At 45.8% G+C, this 20,310-nt stretch overlaps 1 protein-coding gene across 2 annotated transcripts in view; it reads right to left on the bottom strand.

Moving 5' to 3' along the window:
- Hel89B (histone acetyltransferase 1) overlaps positions 1-20,310 on the bottom strand; it is a 392,774-nt gene that overhangs the window by 83,017 nt on the left and 289,447 nt on the right. For both annotated transcript variants that reach the window (XM_075703080.1, XM_075703081.1), the window contains exons 25-28: positions 18,846-18,976; positions 18,159-18,360; positions 14,164-14,312; positions 9,826-9,984 (exon numbers count right to left, since the gene is read on the bottom strand). In XM_075703080.1, coding sequence (XP_075559195.1) covers positions 9,826-9,984; positions 14,164-14,312; positions 18,159-18,360; positions 18,846-18,976 — 641 coding nt within the window. The remainder of the gene's footprint in view (positions 1-9,825; positions 9,985-14,163; positions 14,313-18,158; positions 18,361-18,845; positions 18,977-20,310) is intronic.

Raw genomic sequence — 20,310 nt, 5'->3', positions numbered from 1 at the left:
ATGAAAAGCAAAGTGCTTCACCTCTGCCACGGATCGGCCCAAAGGTAGTGCAATGCCGAGCCAACCTGTGGCAAGGTGAAGCAGGCGTTAAGCACTCCCCATATGTGGGTCGATCCCGAAGATTTCGAAGGGCGCGTTACATGTTCCCAAGCCCACCAGAAGTATGTGCCACTGAGCTTGAACATTTTCTGCGCTATCACCAGGACCAGCCCACATGATGATTTTCTTCTGTTGACTGTTGACAGATGCCGAAAAAACTATGGAAGGTTAGTCGTATACAGCTTTCGCTGTAAAAGGTACCAAAATAACCGCCGATTAGATTGATTTGTCAGCGCTTTAGGAATGTGTGTGAGGAGTGGTAGCATGGGCAGGGAAGGGGGTATGCCGCTTAATTTCGAGGGGCGTGGGGGCCCTGTGTAGTGTTCCCGGTCCCGGGAACACTACACAGGGTGTCTACAAAGTTGACATCTCCAAATTCACTGACTTTTTCCAGTTTTTCCCTGAGTGCCTTTGCAAAATTCCCTGAGTGATGCAGAACCATGTTTTACATCACGACGGGGTGAAACCATATTGCCCAATGCTGTGACTTTCTAGTAAGCATATGAAAAAAATTTAAAAAGAAATCTACTTAATCCAATTTGTATACTAAGGAGTAGTGGTTATTTTAATTCAAAAAGAGAATAGGAGGGAGGGGTTAGTAAAATGCACAGCAAATGTTTTTGAAAAACATTGCAAATCGAGTCGGACATTCTAAAATACGAATAAGCCAATCACGAGGACCACAGGGCAGAGTCGGTGGCATTGCTGATAGTAGCAAATTTTTTCAAAGAAAAACATGGCACCCAGTGGCAAGAAGCTCAATAGCGAACATAGAAGCAGCTAGGTCCAGCAGTGGTGGCTATGGCTGCCAGCGGATCTGCGTGCGAGAGCGCCGGTTCGAGGCGGCGAGGCAATCAAAATGGCAGCGGTGGTGGCTTTGATTAATGCCGTTTTGGACTAGCGGTCATGGCAAAAAGTCAGGAAAATCAGACGGCGAAGGGTTCTTGCGTCCAAAGTTCCAAATGTTCCGATTCTATGGGGTACGTGGTGGTGCCGTGAAGCCGCCTAAATTGTCGGGCATCCGGAAAGTTGGTTATTGACTATACACTGGCAACTCCTCCAGTCGACGACAGGGCGTCAAAGAGGATTCGTTAAGATTCCTGTTGGTTACTCGAGCCAGCATTACCGTGACATTCGACCGTTTCAATAAAATTACAGCTAATTTTCCCTGATAGAGGCACAAATTCCCTTAGTTTTCCCCGAGTGTTCCCAGACAACTCAATATCCCTGAGAATTCTTGGTTTTCCCAGTTGGTAGACACCCTGACTACATTAGTATTTTAAGAGTGATCACAACTCGGTTCTGACACAAAAGGCTTGAACAATATTATTTTAAGATTACGACTAGGTAACATGTCACTTCGAGCATTTCTGATGAACCTATCTTTGTTTGAATACTGATCACTGTAATGGTGCGAAATATTTAAAACTTTGAATATTCGACTTGAATATAGTAGTACAGTTAAAGCTTGATATAACGGACTTCAATGTAACGAATTCTCCATATAACGAAGTATTTACCTTTTCATATCCTCTTGTCCATAGAACACTATTTATTTAGAACATCAATATAACGAAGTCTGTTTATATAACACAACATAACGAAATTTCACTGCTGCCACAAATGAATCCCGGCACTAAAATGGAAACTTCCGAGGACGCAGATGGTCAACTGATTGAATTACAAGTGGCTGCTTGGAAACCCACCTTGACCTTTGTAGGTCAGCATGGAAAGAATTGTAGGCATTACCTCTTCAGCAGTAATATCCAAAAATACAAACGAGTTTGCTGTACTCGAAGGCGTGGGGAAAGTGCGGGATTGGGTACACAGCAATGATAGGTTGTGAGCAACCTTCGTAAAAAATTCATTAAATTCAGTTGCCAATTGTTCTTTCGAGTCACCGTATAGATCAGTGTCAGGAAGCCTGGATTGCCGAGTGGTCCCTTTAATGACTAAATTAACCATTTTCCATAGATTTATATACAATATCGTAAGTGTGCTAATTTGTTTCTGGAGTACTTGTATTGAGTTCTGTAGCAACCGTTTTCTTTATTTCCTTCCTGCTTTCTATACCAATAATCCTTGACATGGGATAGTGCTAAGGCACTTTGCGTCATCCAAGGGCTTATTGGTGTTTGTAGTGTTTTTTTATCTGGTCTTGATTTAGCACTATGCATTGTGATATCGCATTATTCAAGCATTCATACATTTTGTTTGTATCTATGCCTTCCAATTAGAGGTGATCTGCCGCGTGTGCAAAGAGCAGGTGCGGCACCATGTCAGCTGCCTTCCCGCGCATTCAGTGCTGGAGGTTGCGTAATCTCGAGTGTCGGTGACCGTTGGAGCGAGAGGCCGACGAAGCATTCGCCCTCCACTGCGAGTGCTTTTCACGATAGCGTCGTCACAGGGTAGGCGACGCTATCAGTCGCGGACGCAGAGTGTACATGAAAGCGGCTTGCTTAATTTGTACTGCTGATGTGAAGATATCGTCGACGTGGCATGAAACCGTATCACTCATCACAGACTCCCAAATGCAACAAAGTGAATTGTTTTCTCATTTAAATTTGCTTTTTTCCATTGCCCGATAATTTGGAAAACTTTGCAGCCCCTTTCTGTGTAAACGAAATGAATCGGCGACTGTACTTATTTGCTTCAGAGGCTGAATGTTAACACAACGAAATTTTGATATAACGAAGCAAATTGCCGATTTTACCGACTTCGATATGTCAAGGTTTAACTGTATTCGATTCAATTTGAAAAACACTTTTACTATATGAAATACAGTAAAACATCAGTATAATAAACCTTGATGTAACAAAAGTCTCGATACAATGAAGTATTTAACTTTTCATAACCACCTGTCCACAGAAAACCATGTATCTAGAACCTCAATACAGTCAACTCTCGTTACAATGGACCGTGATAATCTGACAAGATAAGTCCATTTTATCCAAAGTCTATACTGATATCCTAAAGACCTCATTTCCAAAACTTTGGTCACGATGTGTAAAAAAATTAAATTAAATTATGGCGTTTTACATGCCAAAACCACTTCTCGATTACAAGGCACGCCATAGTGGAGGAATCCGGAAATTTCGACCACCTGGGGTTCTTTAACGTGCATTTAAATCTAAGTACCACAGGTGTTTTCGCATTTCGCCCCCATCGAAAGGCGGCCGCTGTGGCCGGGATTCGATCCCGCGACTTTGTACTTAGCAGCCTAAGGTCGCAGTGTGTAACGTTATTGCAAAGAGTGAGTAATGAACATCCAAACTAAAAAGCAAACAAAAAATTTCGCAGTTTAGCCCAAAAGGCGAAGCATCTATTTTGACAGCAAATTACCGTATTTACTGGCATAATGATCACACTTTTTTGTCAAACAAATTTCCGCAAATTCTGGGGTGTGATCATTACACAGGTTAAATTTTCTGCGAAAAGAAACTTTTTTTTTCATCCCGCATTCGCTGCGGGTTGCCGTCGTAACAGTGCGGGACACCAAAACAAGAATGGCGGCCGGCGGAGTAAGCCGAACACACACAACGCAATTTTTTTCTTCTTATGAGTACATTTCGTGCATTGAAACAGTTTCTTCCATATCAGTAATGAATAATATCGTTAATATCGGCAAGCTTGTGGCAATAACGTAGCCATGTCCACTCTGAGGGGACAGAAACGGAGATATGGCTCAGCTGCCAGTGACAGAAGCTACTGGCACTGGGCGCACTTTGTCCGCATCACAGATCCCTTTCAAGATGCGGCTAACACGGCGACCATGCTGTAAGCGGCCGCTGCCGGAGTAGAACCCCCTCTCCCTCGCCTCCCCCGTGCGAAAGAAGACTGTGCACTTTCGCCCCGCCTTCTTCTCTAGCGCGCGATATTGAGCCACGATCGTTGGCTGACTCTCGCAAGTCAGGTGTCAGATTCTGTCGACACGGCAAAAGTCCGTTTTATACACCCGATTTTGACAAAAATTGCCGCTACTTTCGTCCGCTGTAGCCGACAGTTCATATTAAAGCAGGCTCTTAAAAGCGAACTTCGTTGCATTAATAAAATTGTTAGAACAAACTAAGGCTGAAATATGGTCCGTTATAGCCGAAAGTCTATTGTACACGGGTCCACTGTAACAAGCGTATATTGTATAACGAAATGTGCTCACACCTGATTTCAATCTAACAGAATGTCACTGCTGCTGCAAAGAAATGCTAAGACAATAAATGGAAACTTCCATGGACGCAGACGGTCAATTGGCCGAATTACAAGGGGCCGCTTGCGAACACTTTTCTCAAATAGCGCGCCATCGTGCTACCGAGAGTGTTCGCCGAAGCGGAGCAGTGTCACATTCCGTATAAACTTCAAGTGCAGTAAGACCCTATCATGCCCCATGCACTGTAGGCGCTGGGTGCGAGTGAAACCGTGCGAGGGTGAGCCGTCAAGGCTCGACCAGTGCCGTCTTCCTGCACGAGCAAAGGGGAAGGGGGGTAGGTTGGTGCACATATCCTTTTCTAGTAAAGCCGTGGCTGCGCATGGCTTTCGGCGTAGCTCAGCTCATACGCAGCCGGCATGCCTACTTTTAGAGGTCGCCTGCCACGGGTGCGAAGACTGGGCATGCCGAGGTGGTATGGCATCGCATGCACCGTCTTCCCACGCGTTTAGCGCTGGACGTTGTGTAATCTGTTTCTGAGATGCATTGGAGCGAGAGGCAGACGAAGCATTCGCTGCTGGCGCTTTTCAAGATGGCGTCATCGCAAGGCGGTGACACTATCGGCCGAGGGGACGCAAAAGCGTGGCTGGCTTTGCTTAATTCGTACTGCTTATGCGAAGATATCGTCGACACAGCACGAAACCGTATCTCTCGTCGCCAACTCTCAAACTCAACGAAATGAACATTTCGCATTCACATTTGCTTTTTATGGTTGCCCGATAATTGGAAAATTTTGCAGCCCTTCCTTGTAAGAAAAATCAATTCGTGACTGTACTTGCTTGCAGAAAATGTCAAATGTCAATATACTATGAAAATTTTGAGATAACAAAGCGAATTGCCAATTTTACCAATTTTGTTTATCAAGATTTAACTGTATTTGAACTACCAAAAACAGCTGTTAAGTTTAGCCAGCTTCACTGCAGTACAGTCAGTTATGTGGCAAGACCACGGTGTAAGAAGTATACAGAGAGGTGTTGACACTCTCCCCTCGCAGCGTGCGAGAGCACCGCCCGCTCGTGGCCACAGTATGTTCAGGGGTAGCGAGCCAGGAGAGGGGGCGTGGTCACAGCCGACGTAGAGGGCGCTGTGAAATGCGGTCCCAAATCGTGGCGAGCTGCTACGCGCGTGGTGCGCTACCTCGCAGTTTTTGCTGGTGCGGCTGCACTTCCTTGATGTTTTGAACAAGTTTTTTTATTCCCGTGTTTGATGGCCTTGTGTTCACCTTTCGTCGCCATAGAGGCTCACCTCTGGTGGGCATCGCGCAGACAAAAGTAGCAGCGCCTTTTTTTTTTTTTTTTTTTTTTTTGAGACGTGTTTGCAATGGGGAAGGAAGTGTTCCATCCCGAACTGCAATTCGCGCTACCGAACTTGCACGGAGCGTGTGCCCCTATTCAAAGCTCCATGTGACAGTGTTCGTTTGGAGCAGTGGCTTGTGCGATTCCGAGAGCAGAACGGACTTTGACACCTACCGACCATGTCTGCGCCAAGCATTTTTCATAGGACGTGATACCCCGGTTATATTACGCGAAGCTCAATATAAAAGTGCTGCTTAACGCCGAAAAGAGGCCTGTACTCTCTAAAGACGCAGTTCCCACCTTATTTCCAAATTGCCGAAAGTACCTCACACGGCCAAACAGACCTCGAAAGCAGCCTTTTAAGAGGGAACCTCCTGGGCGAGCACCCAAGCGACGTCGGCCGAAAGTCGACAAGAGTACGACACAGCATCTGCAAGCTTCTTTGCCCGCTGCGACACCTGTAGACTCGGAAATAGCCTTGGAGCCAGCGGCTGAGCGACATCATCTTCAATATGCTGGGAGAAGGAACTTCAGTGTGGCTTGATAACAAAAGAGATGTTCCTCACCAAGAGCACGTCTGAGGACCTTCAAGTCACATCAAAATCCACAAAAGAACTTTGCAATGCTGTCCTGCACGATTACAATTTTAAATATGTCTTGACAAGCAAGATGAATAAAGATCCAATTGAACATTTCTTTATGAATAAAGGGAAAATCAGACATCCACCCGTTCGTAGCAATTGCTACAAAGGAAACCCATACGGGTTCCTCGAAAAAAAACGCCTCATAGTTGAAGAAAAATTCGTCCTGGTCCGGGACTTGAACCCGGGACCACCGCCTTTCCGAGGCAGCCGCTCTACCATCTGAGCTAACCAGGCGGCTAGCAGATGGCAGGGCGAAGTCGAATTTGTCGACAACACGAAGCAAAGGCAAGTGTTTGACGTAGCAGTTCTGCGGAAAACCCGCAACGTGGAGAGAAGTAATGAATAAACGGAAAATCAGACTCGAAAATCGAGTGTGGGCAGTGGAATCTCAAGGCGCCAGCCCACTGATCTGAGCCCGCTGGTCGCGGCGCCATCTGTCGTCTCGCAGTAGAACTACAGGGTGCGCCCTGCCGTGGCCGAACATACTATGGACGCGCTGGCGGGCGCAGTGTCAACACCTCAGTATATTCGTACACCATGGGCAAGACATACAGAATGTATTGTGGTGAAGCACATCAAAAGTAACAAGGAGTTCCCGTCTTGGGGCTCCTGCTGGTTGTCATGGCACCCCGACACTTATCAGCGCGAGTAGCCACACTGTGCTGCCTCTCCACGCACCTGGACAACACCAGCCGCCAGGTGGAAACCTCTGTGTCTGCTACTCATTTGGCTAAGCGTCTGCAAATGCGGTTTTCAAAACTACAAATTTGACCAAACAGTAAGCTTGGCAATGTTTTTAGACCCTCATGCTAAAAAAGAAATCGAGTACCACCAAGATGCTTCAATGGCAAACTTGATTATAAACCTGACTTTAGAAGAATGGAAAACCTCAAAACCCAGATATATCCTCAAGAACGGAAGCTTCTGAGGAGGCTCCTTACACGGCAGCGCTGCTGAACAACTGTGAAGCTCATCAACCAGCAGCAATCTTCATTTGCTTGTGGAAGCAATTTTAACTGCCAGTAGCACAGGATGAAAAATACGTGTATGTTGAAATTTTGAACCAAAAAGAAAATCCGTGCGAGTGGTAATGTAAGCATGGCGCAGACTGTTGGTTGGACTTGCAAAGAAATTCCTGCCAATAGCATGTTCAGTGAGCAGCTCTTTTCGGTGTCTCAAGGAACTGTGACATTCAGTACAGTGAAACCTTATTAAACGGTAGTTGGCCGGAGCTTGGGAAAAGTATGGACCAAACGGTAGTACTGCTTAACCAAAATAGTGTGAGATCGCCCACTTACCAGTCACAAAAGGAACTCGGAGAGAGTGTGATGAAAGGGCAAAAATATGCAGTACTTATTTATGTTGCGCGACAAAAGTCTGATTTTAGTATGATGCCGCGGCGTCCTAACAGCGACAACAGTGGCCTCAAACTCCCTTAAGCTGCGAACCAGCCTTTAAGCCAGCCCCCTGTTCTCGGCATACACTCTCACGAGGCCGACACAACGCGCATCATCTGCTACTATCGGGCCTGAATTGCCCGTGCTGTCACCTTCCGTGTCGTCCTCATCACTGTCGCTAGGCGACACCCTGGCAATAACAGAGGCAACAATGGCGAAAAGTCGAATCTCGTAGCCGACATCTCTTCGCAGTTGCAGCAGCGATGCCGAGCAACTTGCTCTCATTCCAAATGCCACACACTGTAGTCAACGGTAGATCCCTGTCGCGTGCCAGCACTGACTTCCGCATGCCACGTTCGATAGCACGGACGCCCAGTTTTTCTTCCATGCAGAGCACCCAGTTTTTGTCCAGCTTGCACAACGCCACAACACTGGCCACCATGAGCCAGCCACAATGCTCTCTGGCTCGGCGCCGAAAGGATGTTGATGTTAATGTGGCTTCACCCTTCCAAACACCGTCTGCGTTTGCGCTTGGAAGCCAGTCTGATCTCTGAGGCTCATTATTCTGCCTGGCCGACCTAACGCCGTGATTGCTCTACGAAAAGTACAAACACTATGTGTTAACCGATACTTATGCAATAAGTTGGTACAGTTTATGTTCATAACGCATTATTGTTTATAACACATTATGTTCAATGGTCGCTGAGTCGTCGGGGATATGACTTTACTACTTTTAAAACGAAACTATTGTTTAAGCAGTTACGGCTTAACGAGGTTTTACTGCATTCATATTCGAAAAGTATTCAATTTTATTTGCACTTGGTTTTTATTATTCGGATTGGCTTCGAAATTGGAAATTTTAAATTTGCACACCCCTACCAGTAAGGTTTTCCTTCCAGAGTGGACAGTAATTAACATCAATTCTGTGGTTTTTCAAATGCACAAATAGACATGCCAAAACACGGTTTGAAACCTTGCAGTACCTTTGGAGGAAACATTTTACCCATGAGTAAATTCATTCCATGGTTGAAAGAGCTTTGCGCTGTTGACAGTAAATGGTTGAGTGGGAAGGAAGAAATTACCACTGTTGCTTTGGGAAAGCTTTCGAAGCACCCGCAAATTTACCCCGGATACTATACGCAAGCCATCACTGCTATGCAGTAATAAACAGCAATATTCAATGCTTCCTACACATCTTCGCACATTTTAACAAGGGGAGGCACTGCTCACTGCCACCAAAAATTGGCTGTTCCTTTGCTCCGTCCGGGTGGGTGTGGAGCATTTATTTTTGCTCGATTGGACCCCTGCATTGTTCTCGATTTCTCAAAATGGCATTTCTCACGGCGTCACAGTACTCGAGGTATGATATTCCTGGTTCTACTTTATGCTATCCTATCCTATCACAATAATATTTACTTATTTTTCATCAAAAAGCTATAGAGAGAAGTTGGCCTAAAATATAAACAAATATTATTACAGAAATTTACTAAAATTAATAATTTGCATTTGGATCCCACCATTCATTCTTCTAGCATTGCAATACTGATCATTATGCATTATTTTTAGGTGCCAGTGTCCCTTGTAAGAGCCATCACTTCAGAAAGCCCAATTCCAAAAACTAGACCACACGAAAATACATCATTTTCTTGACATCTTAAAAATTACCTGTTGCAGAGAAACCATTTGCACATTTCAAATTACCATTTAAAAATTTTACTTAAGTAATGCAAGAATGAGAAGAAAGGGGGTTAACTGAGGGGCCCGATTATTATTAATCGTATTATGAGAAGCCAACAAACAAAGACACCAATGACAGCATAGCGGAAATTACTTGTACTTGCTAATTGAATTAAAGAAATGATAAATTAATGGCAATGGAAGTGGTATAAAAAACAACTCGCCGCAGGCGGGGAACGATCCCACGTCTCCGCATTTCTTAGGCACTGCACACGTAATGCGAAGACATGGGATCGTTCCCCACCAGGGGCAAGTTGTTTTTTCATCCACTTCCGTTGCCATTATAATTTATCATTTTTTAAATTCAATTAGCAAGTACAAGTAATTTCCCCTATGCTGTCGTTGGTGTCTTTGTTGGCTTCTCATGATCCCTAATTAATGCAAGCTAGATGAAACTATGCCAATAACCTGTTTCTTTCACTTCAGGTGAGAGGAATGCAAACCAGCCTTGCCTGTTGGTAGGAGCGCAGCTGTGCCCTGATGGGCACGCTCAGCTCGTAGTTATCCGCATGCCGTGCATTCATGAGCTGCTCCAGGAAATGGCGCTCACTCGCTCGGCGCTCGCGCAGGTCAGCTGACAGGGACCCGCCTGCCTCGTCAATGGCCCCGCTCTGCAAGCAATGCCAAGCGCTACAGTTAACCAAACTGTTACTGCCACTTTACCCGAGGATTTCAATGAGGGCATGCGAAGGTTTCGAATTTCTCATATAAATCGACAGTTCTCGCCCTTTTATTCATATTCAATTCGAGCGCAGAAAGAGCTTTTGCAGTATACGGGAGGAAACAGCGAAGCAAGCGAAGTCTTCCGAACGATTCCGCAGCGGGAGAGCCACTGTTGTTGTGCCGACCCACGAGTTTGTGAGTGAACGGGAAGAAATCAATTATACACAATAGTGTCCAGTTGTTCAACACACACGTCTCGCCTCAAGCAGCCTACAAATTTTCTATCCAGAATTAGGCAAATTTATTCGCCGTATGGGCAATGCCACCATTAGAACGAGGTGTGGTACTGTACGTTTATGCACTTCACTCTTTCAAAGAGCACTATAGCTCTTCGTGCATTGGCTGAGCCGCTTTTTGTTTGTTGAATTACTGTCATTGTTGTAGTGCGCAAAGTACAGACACATTTCCTTTGTTGTCATTAACAAACTTTTCAAATGAGCTCCCCAAATAAAATAAATATGCATTTTGTTGGAAAACATGGGGGTTTGTATATTTTACTTTGTTTAGGCATTTATGCCCCTCAGACTTTTCATGCTGAAGGACACTTGTAAATAACTTGTGCCACGGCCAACATTTTAATGTATATTTTTTTTCTGCTACATTTACCAGCCATACGTACAACCATACAGTATATGCTTGAAATGGCTGAAAACTTTGTGAAACTGAAACCGTGTCATGAAATTGCTTCATTATATTGCAAAATGAAATATACACTGTTTTTTGGTGAAACTAAGATTGGGAAATGAAAACAGTTCCCTACAGAGTAAATTTTGTTACATCGAGGTATGATTGTACAACGATTTGTTCATCCCAAGAGCCCCCAATAATTAGAACTGCCTCCCCACCTGCTATAGTAAGTCCTAAAGGCTTCAAGTTGGCTGTCCACGCACATATTGTTCTCGCCCCTTTCTCTGTAAAGCCTTCGGGTGACTGAGAGTAAGAAAATAAACAAATATACATATAAATAAATAAATTGCTTTTTTCGCACTAAAAGACCTGAACGCATTACAATTTGAAAAAAGAAAAAAAAACGACAGTGGAAGCAAAAGAACACTGAGAGCTCGGTGAAAAATGCTAGATTATTTCATTATTCAATATGAAGACTTTAATATTTGACTTAATACATTTATAGTATATGAATTTAATATATTGACTTCAATCTTTATTAAAGATTCACAGACTTTGTTTTGACTATTATTTCCCCACCCAAATCATTTGTGCACCGTGGATGCCATCTCCTTGCAGCTCGCCCTAGCATTCACCGCACACTAGGGCTGTGCGAATATTCGAAACTTTCAAATACCGAAGCGAATAATGTCATATTCGATACGACCTTCGATTTGAATAGGGCTATTCGAAAGCTTCGAATATTTTCGAAGTCTTTCGAAGTTTAATAATACCGGTACGCGTACATTTTTTGCAAGTTTGTCTTTCTATATCTACCCTGGGTAGAGCATTTTCATGCCACTTTGCTGACGGGGCCACGGCCGCTCGAAAGAAACAAGGCCGTGACCGAGCTTTGAACCTAGCATACGAATTCACGAACGTAAACAATATTGATAACGATAGCGATGGCTCTTCGGAAGTTTTAAAGAAAGCGTTTACTATTGCATTTTTTGGCACTAAATATAATGTAACTGTAACGTCATCATAATATCCGTAGTTATTTATCTACCTAAAAGTACATATTATACCTTGTAAATGTAAGATATAATATAAATCGCCTTAACACCGACAAATAAAAAAAGTTTGTCTTAGCGGTAGTAGGTATTTGGTGAAGCAACCATGTGCTTTCTATAGCTTCTTTTTTTTAGGCTTGCGCTTGCAAACGTGGTCGCCGGATGTGTATGTACATACGTCCCTTCAAGTTATCAACTTCAGTCACGCTTTAGTTGTTCATTTTGCTCGATTGCGCGCACAGCCAAAGTAGCCAAACCATGAACGAATCGGCGCAGCGGGTGTTCCGGAGTGCCATCTGGGAGTTCTTCGATCGCGGAGCCAGTGACGCGACGTGCCGCACGTGCAAGATGCACCTTAAGACGCCCACGGGCACTACAACCACCCTCGTCAATCACCTAAAGCGTCACCCTGATCTATTCAAGCAGTTCGAAAAGCTCCGTGCTGCCGAAAGCTCAAAAAAGCCTGCAGGCCCTAAAAAGATGACGGGCACCAACAAGGCGGATGCAAGTGCTGCTAGCTGTAGCTACTTCAAGCCGACGTTGAAAGGTGACAGTCAGCGTGCAAAAACGTTAACAACGAAGGTTGCACAGTTCCTGGCCACTGGCTTGCACTCTTATTCTATCGTTGAGGAGCCAGGCTTTTTGTCTTTGATACACACAGCAGTGCCCGAGTGCAAGGTCCCATCGAGGACTACGTTTTCTCGGAGTGTCGTGCCAGAACTTTACGCCAAAGAAAAAGAACGGATCAAAAGTGAGCTGCGCAATCACTTCACTGACGGGACCCCATGCTACTCGGTGACGACCGACGGGTGGACGTCTAGGCCCGGGGATAGCTATGTCTCATTTACATGCCATCTCGTTGATAAAGAGTTCCGGCTTCACAATTATCACCTTGCATGCCGGCACATGCCGGAAGACCATACATCTGACAACCTGAAGCGCATCCTCCTTGACTTGGCAAAGGAGTGGGGACTGCCTCAAGATGTTCCAGTTTTCATTGTCACTGACAATGCCAGAAACTTCCTGGGCGCCGCATCGCGAACAGGATGGACAAGTTTACAGTGCTTTGCGCATACGTTACAATTGTGCATACAGTGTGCAAAGAAGGACACAGAATTTTGAGCAGCTGTGTGTCAAGGCCCGAGCAATTGTAGGGCACTACAAGAGGAGTTCCCAAGCCAGAAGTCGCCTCAAAGAGGTTCAGGTTAGCATGGGCTTAGAGCCCCTTGAAGTGATTCAGGATGTTGCGACGAGATGGAACAGTGAATATGAAATGATGTCACGCCTTTAAAAGCTCCGTGTACCAATTTCCTTGAATCTGTCGGAACAGCACACATTGGAAAACCTGACTTCAAGTGAATGGCATCTGATGGCATCCATCACATCAGTGCTAAAATGTGTTGATGATGCAACAAGAGAGTCTTGCTCCGAAAAGCATCCAACTCTTTCGCAAGTGGTGCCACTAGTGCATTGCATGCAACTTCTGCTCACTCAGCAACAGCAGCGTTGTGGGGAGGAGTCTGCATTTGCAGGAAACCTCCTTCACAGCATGAAGTCCAGGTTTGTTGATATAAAATTGCAGGAGACATATGCCTTGAGCACAGCATTGGACCCCCAATTTAAAGCCGTTTGTTACGACACCACAAGTGAGAAACGGTGGCTGAAAAATCCACTCTGCTCAGCTGCGGAGAAGAGCCTGCCTTAGGGGAGAGACAGCGAAGAGTCCAATGCACCTGCACAAGCTGTCTCCAGTGATGTGTGGGATGTTTTTGGAGCTTTGGCCTCTACCAACACTTCAAGCACTGGTTCCCAGCGACTTATGGAAGAGGTGGAGGAGTACCTCCATGCACCTGTTCGGCCCCGCTTGGAAAATACTTTCTTGTGGTGGAAAAATTTCACTGTCCAAGCTAGCTCAGTTATACCTGTCGGTGCTAGCAAACCAAGTGTCAAGTGAGAGGTTATTCTCATCAACAGGAAATGTCACCACTAGAAGAGAACACCTTCTCCCCGAGCATGTTGAGCAGTTAGTGTTTATACATAGCAACATGCATTAGGATGAAAGGCTGGGTGAGCAGTGCACAGTGGTCTGAATAAATTGAAAAATGAAAAGGTCTCATGCCTCATGTCTGTTTCTCATTGCCTCACATTTATAATGGTTCAGAAAATATAACCGATAAAACAGCCAGCAGAGATCATTGTAACAAGATTAGGTACTTCACTCCATCAATTTTTCTGTTGTGTACTAGGAGTCCCAAATATTCGCTTCGATTCGAAAATATTCGCTTCGCTTTGAAATTATTCGAATTCGATGCCTATTCGCTTCGTATTCGCTTCGAAGTGAAAAAGCACTATTCGCACATGCCTACCGCACACGTGTGGAGTACTCACGTCGAGGGGCATCAGGCGAACCAGGGCGGCAAAGCAGTGGGTGGCCATGAGCCGGACGGCCTCGTTCTGGTCACTCATGCGCCCCAGCACAGGCACCACCAGGAACACCAGGTACGGCACAATGCCCAGGGAGAGGCCCTCAATGACACCTGGCAGGTTTGTGGGTCAAGGACAACAGCCCGCGAGCTAGACAGTTTTAGCGTTTCGTGCACTCCAGCACAACATTTGCATAAAACTAGAACCTCGTGGCTGGACACTAGTAGGGACATCTCGTGATGCTTCGTCTAGGTGTAATGCCTCGTAGACACACTTATGGGTTCCATGAGCATTTTTGTTGAAAAAAAAAAAAAAAACATTTATAATGGCAACGTGTTCACTATTATGCCGCTGCCAAAAATTTACGCCAGCAGTGAAGTAGAGAACAATTGGCTGCTGCAGTGGCACCTCCGTGTTTGTCTGGCTGAGCTCTGCGACACAAGGTGGCACCACCAATCAGTAATCCGCAAATGGTAAGAAGATTGTGGATGAACTCCCTAATGTGGTATCAGTCAGAATAGTAATTGGAGTGGCAAAACTGGCTGGTTCAAAAACTCCTAACCACAAGATTTGACAGCATCAACAAAAGTTCTGGCATTTATCTATTCTCTCCCACATTGCACCCTGGCCTAATTAAACACTACTACCTGTATGTACCGAGTGCCATATACCGTATTCACACGATTGTAAGTCGACTCGAATGTAAGTCAACCCACCCCTCCCATATCGCGTGACAGGAAAAAAAAAAGAGAGCATACCCGAGGGCGCATTCGATAACGAAAATTTATTAGTAGCTGGCATGGTCACTGGACTACTCATCTTCACTAGTGCTGCCATCGTTATCGTTGCTACGGTCCCACAGCGCATCGCCGTCCTGCGAAATTTCACATTTGGCAAACCACCACACCACGGTATCTTGTGGAACAGAAGCCCACGCCGAATGCACCCAACCACACGCAGCCATCAGGGAGGCTCTTTGGACAGGTCCGGTTGGCGTAATTTCGCAGTCTTCTGCCGCCAGCTACTCATACTCACGGCGGAGCAGAACCTTCAAAGGCGAAGATCCAGGCTTGTTTCATGACCATGTCGCACTTCACTGGCAGGGACCGATCACACACTTCAGCGAAACACGACGCAAGCTTAGCCTACAGCTTCGGAAAGCGTTCAGACTTCGGCACGTGGGAAATTCCTCACTTGCCGTCAAAGGTGAAAATTTCGCTTCGCTTCAATCGCCACTCTCACACCACCCGTTCAGAAACATCAAACTTGCGGCCCGCTGTGCAGTGATTTGTTTCTTCGACGTAAAGGATGGCAGCCCTCTTAAACATTGCTGTGAACGAGTGCCGAATGTTTAGTGGGCCTGCAGCACTCACGACGACTGAGGAAGCATAGAAATAGCATTTAGCCGGCAGTCAAGTGGAATGCATCAAACCAATGCCTTTCGTCAAACTATAGAGAAAGCTAAGGGCAACAGGGAAAGAGAAACCCGCGAGCGGTGTCTGCTCTTCCATGAACTACCGATGCTCCCCGCAAGCGCCGCCATTCTGAGGGTGCCGCTGCGAATGGAACAGCGGCGCTTCCATTAACTATCGACACCCCCTCACGAGTGTTGTGTGCACTGTAAAACTCTCAAAAATGTTGAAAAACCCTTCCGAAAAGCCAACAAACACGCGTGATAGTGAAAAGCTGTGGGTAGGACCATAGAGCAAACATGAAATTGTAACTATGTTGTAGCTCTCGTTGGTCGCACTTTTTTGGCAGTGCCATGTTATGGTTTCGATTGTAAGTCGACCCCCCACTTCATATTTCCAAATTTAAAAAAAGTGGTTGACTTACAATCGTGTAAATACGATAAATAGGAGTGTCCACGTGTGCAGTGCAAGACTTTTCATGCCAAACCACCACTGGCCGATCTCAAATTTCCGACAACAATATCATTTTGCGTGAAGTTTAGGACCTTGCTTGCAAGCATTACTCACCAGCAGTGCCCACGATGAATGTCAAGCGGCTGTCATCCGACAGCAATGCTATAAAAGGCTTTTCAATTCTGCTGCAACGAAACAGCGGCACCATCCGAGCTATGGCGGAACCAGAGTTCACGCCATAGCCCCGACAGATGGCACCGCCATTCTGTTGCACTAGAATCTACAAGTTTTGAGTGGTATTACCACAGACAACGCCTGCTATGGATTTACCGTGGATGATGGTAAGTAACGCCCACAAATGTGTGAATAAACTTCATGCAAAATGGTATCAGTCTGAAATTTTAGAAAAGACCAGCCAGCATGTAGCAAGAAAAGCCAAGCACATCTGGCACTTCTATGTATGCAGAACTCAGTATGTAGGTCGTATTCAAGCGACTGCTACAAAAAGAAAGGCTAATGTATAGTCAAGAAAACTTGGCAGCAACAAGTAGACCTACTGCAGGTACTAGTGGTAACCTAAGAACTACTACAGTCGAACCCGGTTTTATCGAACTCGCAAAAACACGCCTATCAGTTCGATATAGGGCATAATTTGATATCGGCCTGCTAAAGAAGTGGACGTCATAAAAGCTCATACCATTCATAAAAGCACTTTACTGATGAAACTAGCTAAGCTTTGCATGAAATAGTCCTGTATCTTCTTCTGCTTGGGCAACTTCACTGCCTGCGACAGCATGCGCTTCTCCACATAGTCTAAAGAGTTGGTGCAGCAGAGGTCGCAACCTTTCACATTCGCGCAGGAGAACCACACTAGTACGAGTGCACCAATCACCTCTGAGGATGTGGCCGAAGGATTGTTGTTGCTTTCCTCATTGTGCCCACTTTCACTTGTGCTCAGTACGATGTTGGCAACGTAGTCTTTATTTTTGGGCTCTCCTGTTGTCGTGACACTATCATCCGCACCCGCAAACTCGTCGAGTGTTGATCCGTCAACAGCTTCTGAAAATCCTGACAGCTTGCTCCAAACTTCAGCAACACTGCTAATGGCTTCGTCGCACTCATCAGAATTTTCCGTCATCACTGGGTACGCAGAAGCCGGCATGTCTGAAGCAGTTTCGGATGAACCACTTGTACACCGTCACTTCGACATTGGCCATGCGTACGCGTCAGGTGCCACGAGCATCCGGTCGTTGTGTCCGCTTTAGCCCTAATCTCCCCCTTACTCTTCAAGATCGTGCTGAGAGTGCTCCTCGGAATCTTGTACGCTGCGGCAACATTCGCGTTCATCTCGATTTACGATTTCGAGCTTCACGGCGAAAGTCAAATTTTGCCACTTCATGCTGGCCATCACAGCAACTCTGTGGGACAAAGCCCACAAGACGGAAATACAACAAACGAGAAAAGCAACGAGCCAACTCGGACTTGCGCCATCTTGCACTATGAGGGCACAAGAGCCTCCGCGTGGCTGTCCGAGCAAGCACTGTGGGCGGGCCAGGATCATTTTTTGCATGGGGGGTGTTCACAGCTTGCACGACGCAGCCTGGTCATGGTAGGGAGAGCGAGTGGATGGAATCGCGGCACCAGACTAAACCACTTCTGGGATGTGTCGCCGCGTTATCCCACTGCTGCAAGGAAAATACAACTTCTAAGGGCACTTTTGTGGCATTCGATGTTCAATATATTGGGAGTCGATGCTATTTTTGTTCGATGTAAGTGCAATTTTTGCTATATATACTCAGTGTAACTACTATACCATGTTCAGAAATTTTTCAATATACAGGATGATTCAATGTAAACCGGTTCAATATACTCAAGCTCAAGTGTATATTTCATTATAAAAGCTAACATTACTGTACTCACCCCCTACTAAGGCCCACTTTTCTTTCAAGAGAAACAGGGTCCACAAACTTTATGCCCTACAAGTGAGTGTGAAAACGACACTGCATTTGCAGCACTGGCCGGTTTTTAGGGCATCTCAGAGTCAGGGAAATGTGATGCACCCATAGACACCACTGCACTTTAAAGAAAGGATACAGGCGATTGCTTCAACGGCTCCCAGTCGTTGGACGTCGTCGTCCGAAGCCCCGAGTTTGGCCAAGACTCTGTCGACCACAGTGCCCATGGTTGGCACTGTCCGCACTCGGGCCATCATGCCAAAGCAGCGGGAAGTAAGGTGGCGCACCACCGGAGCCGGGTGGTCCAGGGCATCACACAGTGGTGGCAGTGCTGCATCCAGCTGCAGAAGGAAAGCACCTGCTGCATGACGCTGCAACCTTTCCTCCAGCAACATGTGCACAACTATGCTGATTCATACGCCCAATTGTTGCTTCTCTGCTGCATTTCACTTGCATATCATGCCCTTGCTGTTGAGGTTCCTTTAACAACACAATCATTCATTCAATAGCCTGGCTTCACTGATCCCATCATGAAAGCAACACAGCATTAATCACTGTAACTTCGCACAATTTATTCCACACTAATATATTCTAAAGGGACTGTACAAGTTCATATGGAAAAACATTTGAGGGTTCACACAAACAGGAAATGTGCAATACACATATGCATGCAATTAAATGTCTAAACATGTTAAACACAATGGTTCCAGGGATTCAAGCACAAGCATTTTCTTTTCCAGACAAAAGAAAGTTCTGCTTGCATTTTAAGTGACTAAGTATTGCTTTTTCAGAAGGAAAGGCATGCAATTCAGGTGCGTGTGCCCACCTTGGAGTAAAGCCCTGGGTGTAGGTGTGGCCCAATCACTTCCAGGGCCTGCAGAGCTGTGGTCAGCTCCTGTGTCTTGGCCTGTGCGGCCTCACTCGAGGGTTCAGCTTCACCGTTGTGCACAACATCACCTGGGAAGGCATTGGGTGCACAAAACCCACACAAGTGGCTGTTAGCCTGGCTTCTTGGCACAACAGCATGATATGGCAAAACAGCGCGATAATGGAACAGGTGTAGGAAGCAGACGATGCTGTGTCGCCTGTGTGGGCTTAATCTATTGTCTTGTTCTTGCACTGTTTGCCATATTATGTCAATGAAAACATTCACCACTATGCAGAAACGTCTAGGCACGAAACCAAACTGTTGCAGAGCACAGCTGTACACTCATGTACAGGCGCCGACTGATAAATTGGACACCGATAACCTGGACATGCTCGGTAATTCAGACAGCTTCGCAGGACTGCCACTGGCCCCATAGACTTAACGTGTAACGATGACCGATATTTCGGACAGCCGCCAGCTCTACATTCAATTATCTGAACTCCGTCCGTGGGCTGTAGCGTACGTCAACTTGGCTGCCATTATCTCCTCTGGCAACCTTGACAATACATCAAGTATGGCCTCAGAGATCACTCTCTAGATGGTTATCTCTGAGGCATTGCCTTGGTCGCCACTCTGCACCTCTGAGATTTAACTGCAACTGCCAATCTTGGAGGCTCTGCCTGAATTGTGAGGTCGCATACACCGTGATCATGATATTCTTTTCCAGCACCCCCGCGCATGGCCCGTTATCACCATTCTGTTTGTTGAGTTTGCCTTGCGGACAGCATTCCGCCATGCTGTGCTTGTTTGCTTAGTTTGCGTTCCAGACAGCGCTCTGCTGAGCGCATGAAGTTTTGTCTTGTGAAGTTATTGATAGGCTGTGTCAAATGGCCCCAATGGCCGTTGCAGTCCGAATTAGTCCGAATCCGCAAATGAAGCGGCTGCACTTCCGGCTATCACAACGAGCTCAAATGTGTGCAGATTCCTGCCGGCGTTAGATTTGAAGGCTTTGCAGATGTCGACAGCATGGTTTCATCGTGTGCCGAACTGAACGATGATAGGCATGTGCGAATAGTGCTTTTTCACTTCGATGCGAATACGAAGCGAATAGGCATCGAGTTCGAATAATTTCGAAGCGAAGCGAATATTTTCGAATCGAAGCAAATGTTTGGGACTCCTAGTACACAACAGAAAAATTGATGGAGTGAAGTACATAATCTTGTTACAATGATCTCTGCTGGCTGTTTTATCAGTTATATTTTCTGAACCATTATAAATGTGAGGCAATGAGAAACAGACATGAGGCATGAGACCTTTTCATTTTTCAATTTATTCAGACAACTGTGCACTGCTCACACAGCCTTTCATCCTAGTGCATGTTGCTATGTGTTGTCACAATCGACGACAGGCCACACGTTGTCCC

This window comes from Dermacentor variabilis, chromosome 8, assembly GCF_050947875.1.
Source record: "Dermacentor variabilis isolate Ectoservices chromosome 8, ASM5094787v1, whole genome shotgun sequence".
NCBI lineage: Eukaryota > Metazoa > Arthropoda > Arachnida > Ixodida > Ixodidae > Dermacentor > Dermacentor variabilis.
The sequence above is the reverse complement of the archived record's forward strand: the minus strand, read 5'-3'. Positions and strand labels throughout refer to the sequence as shown.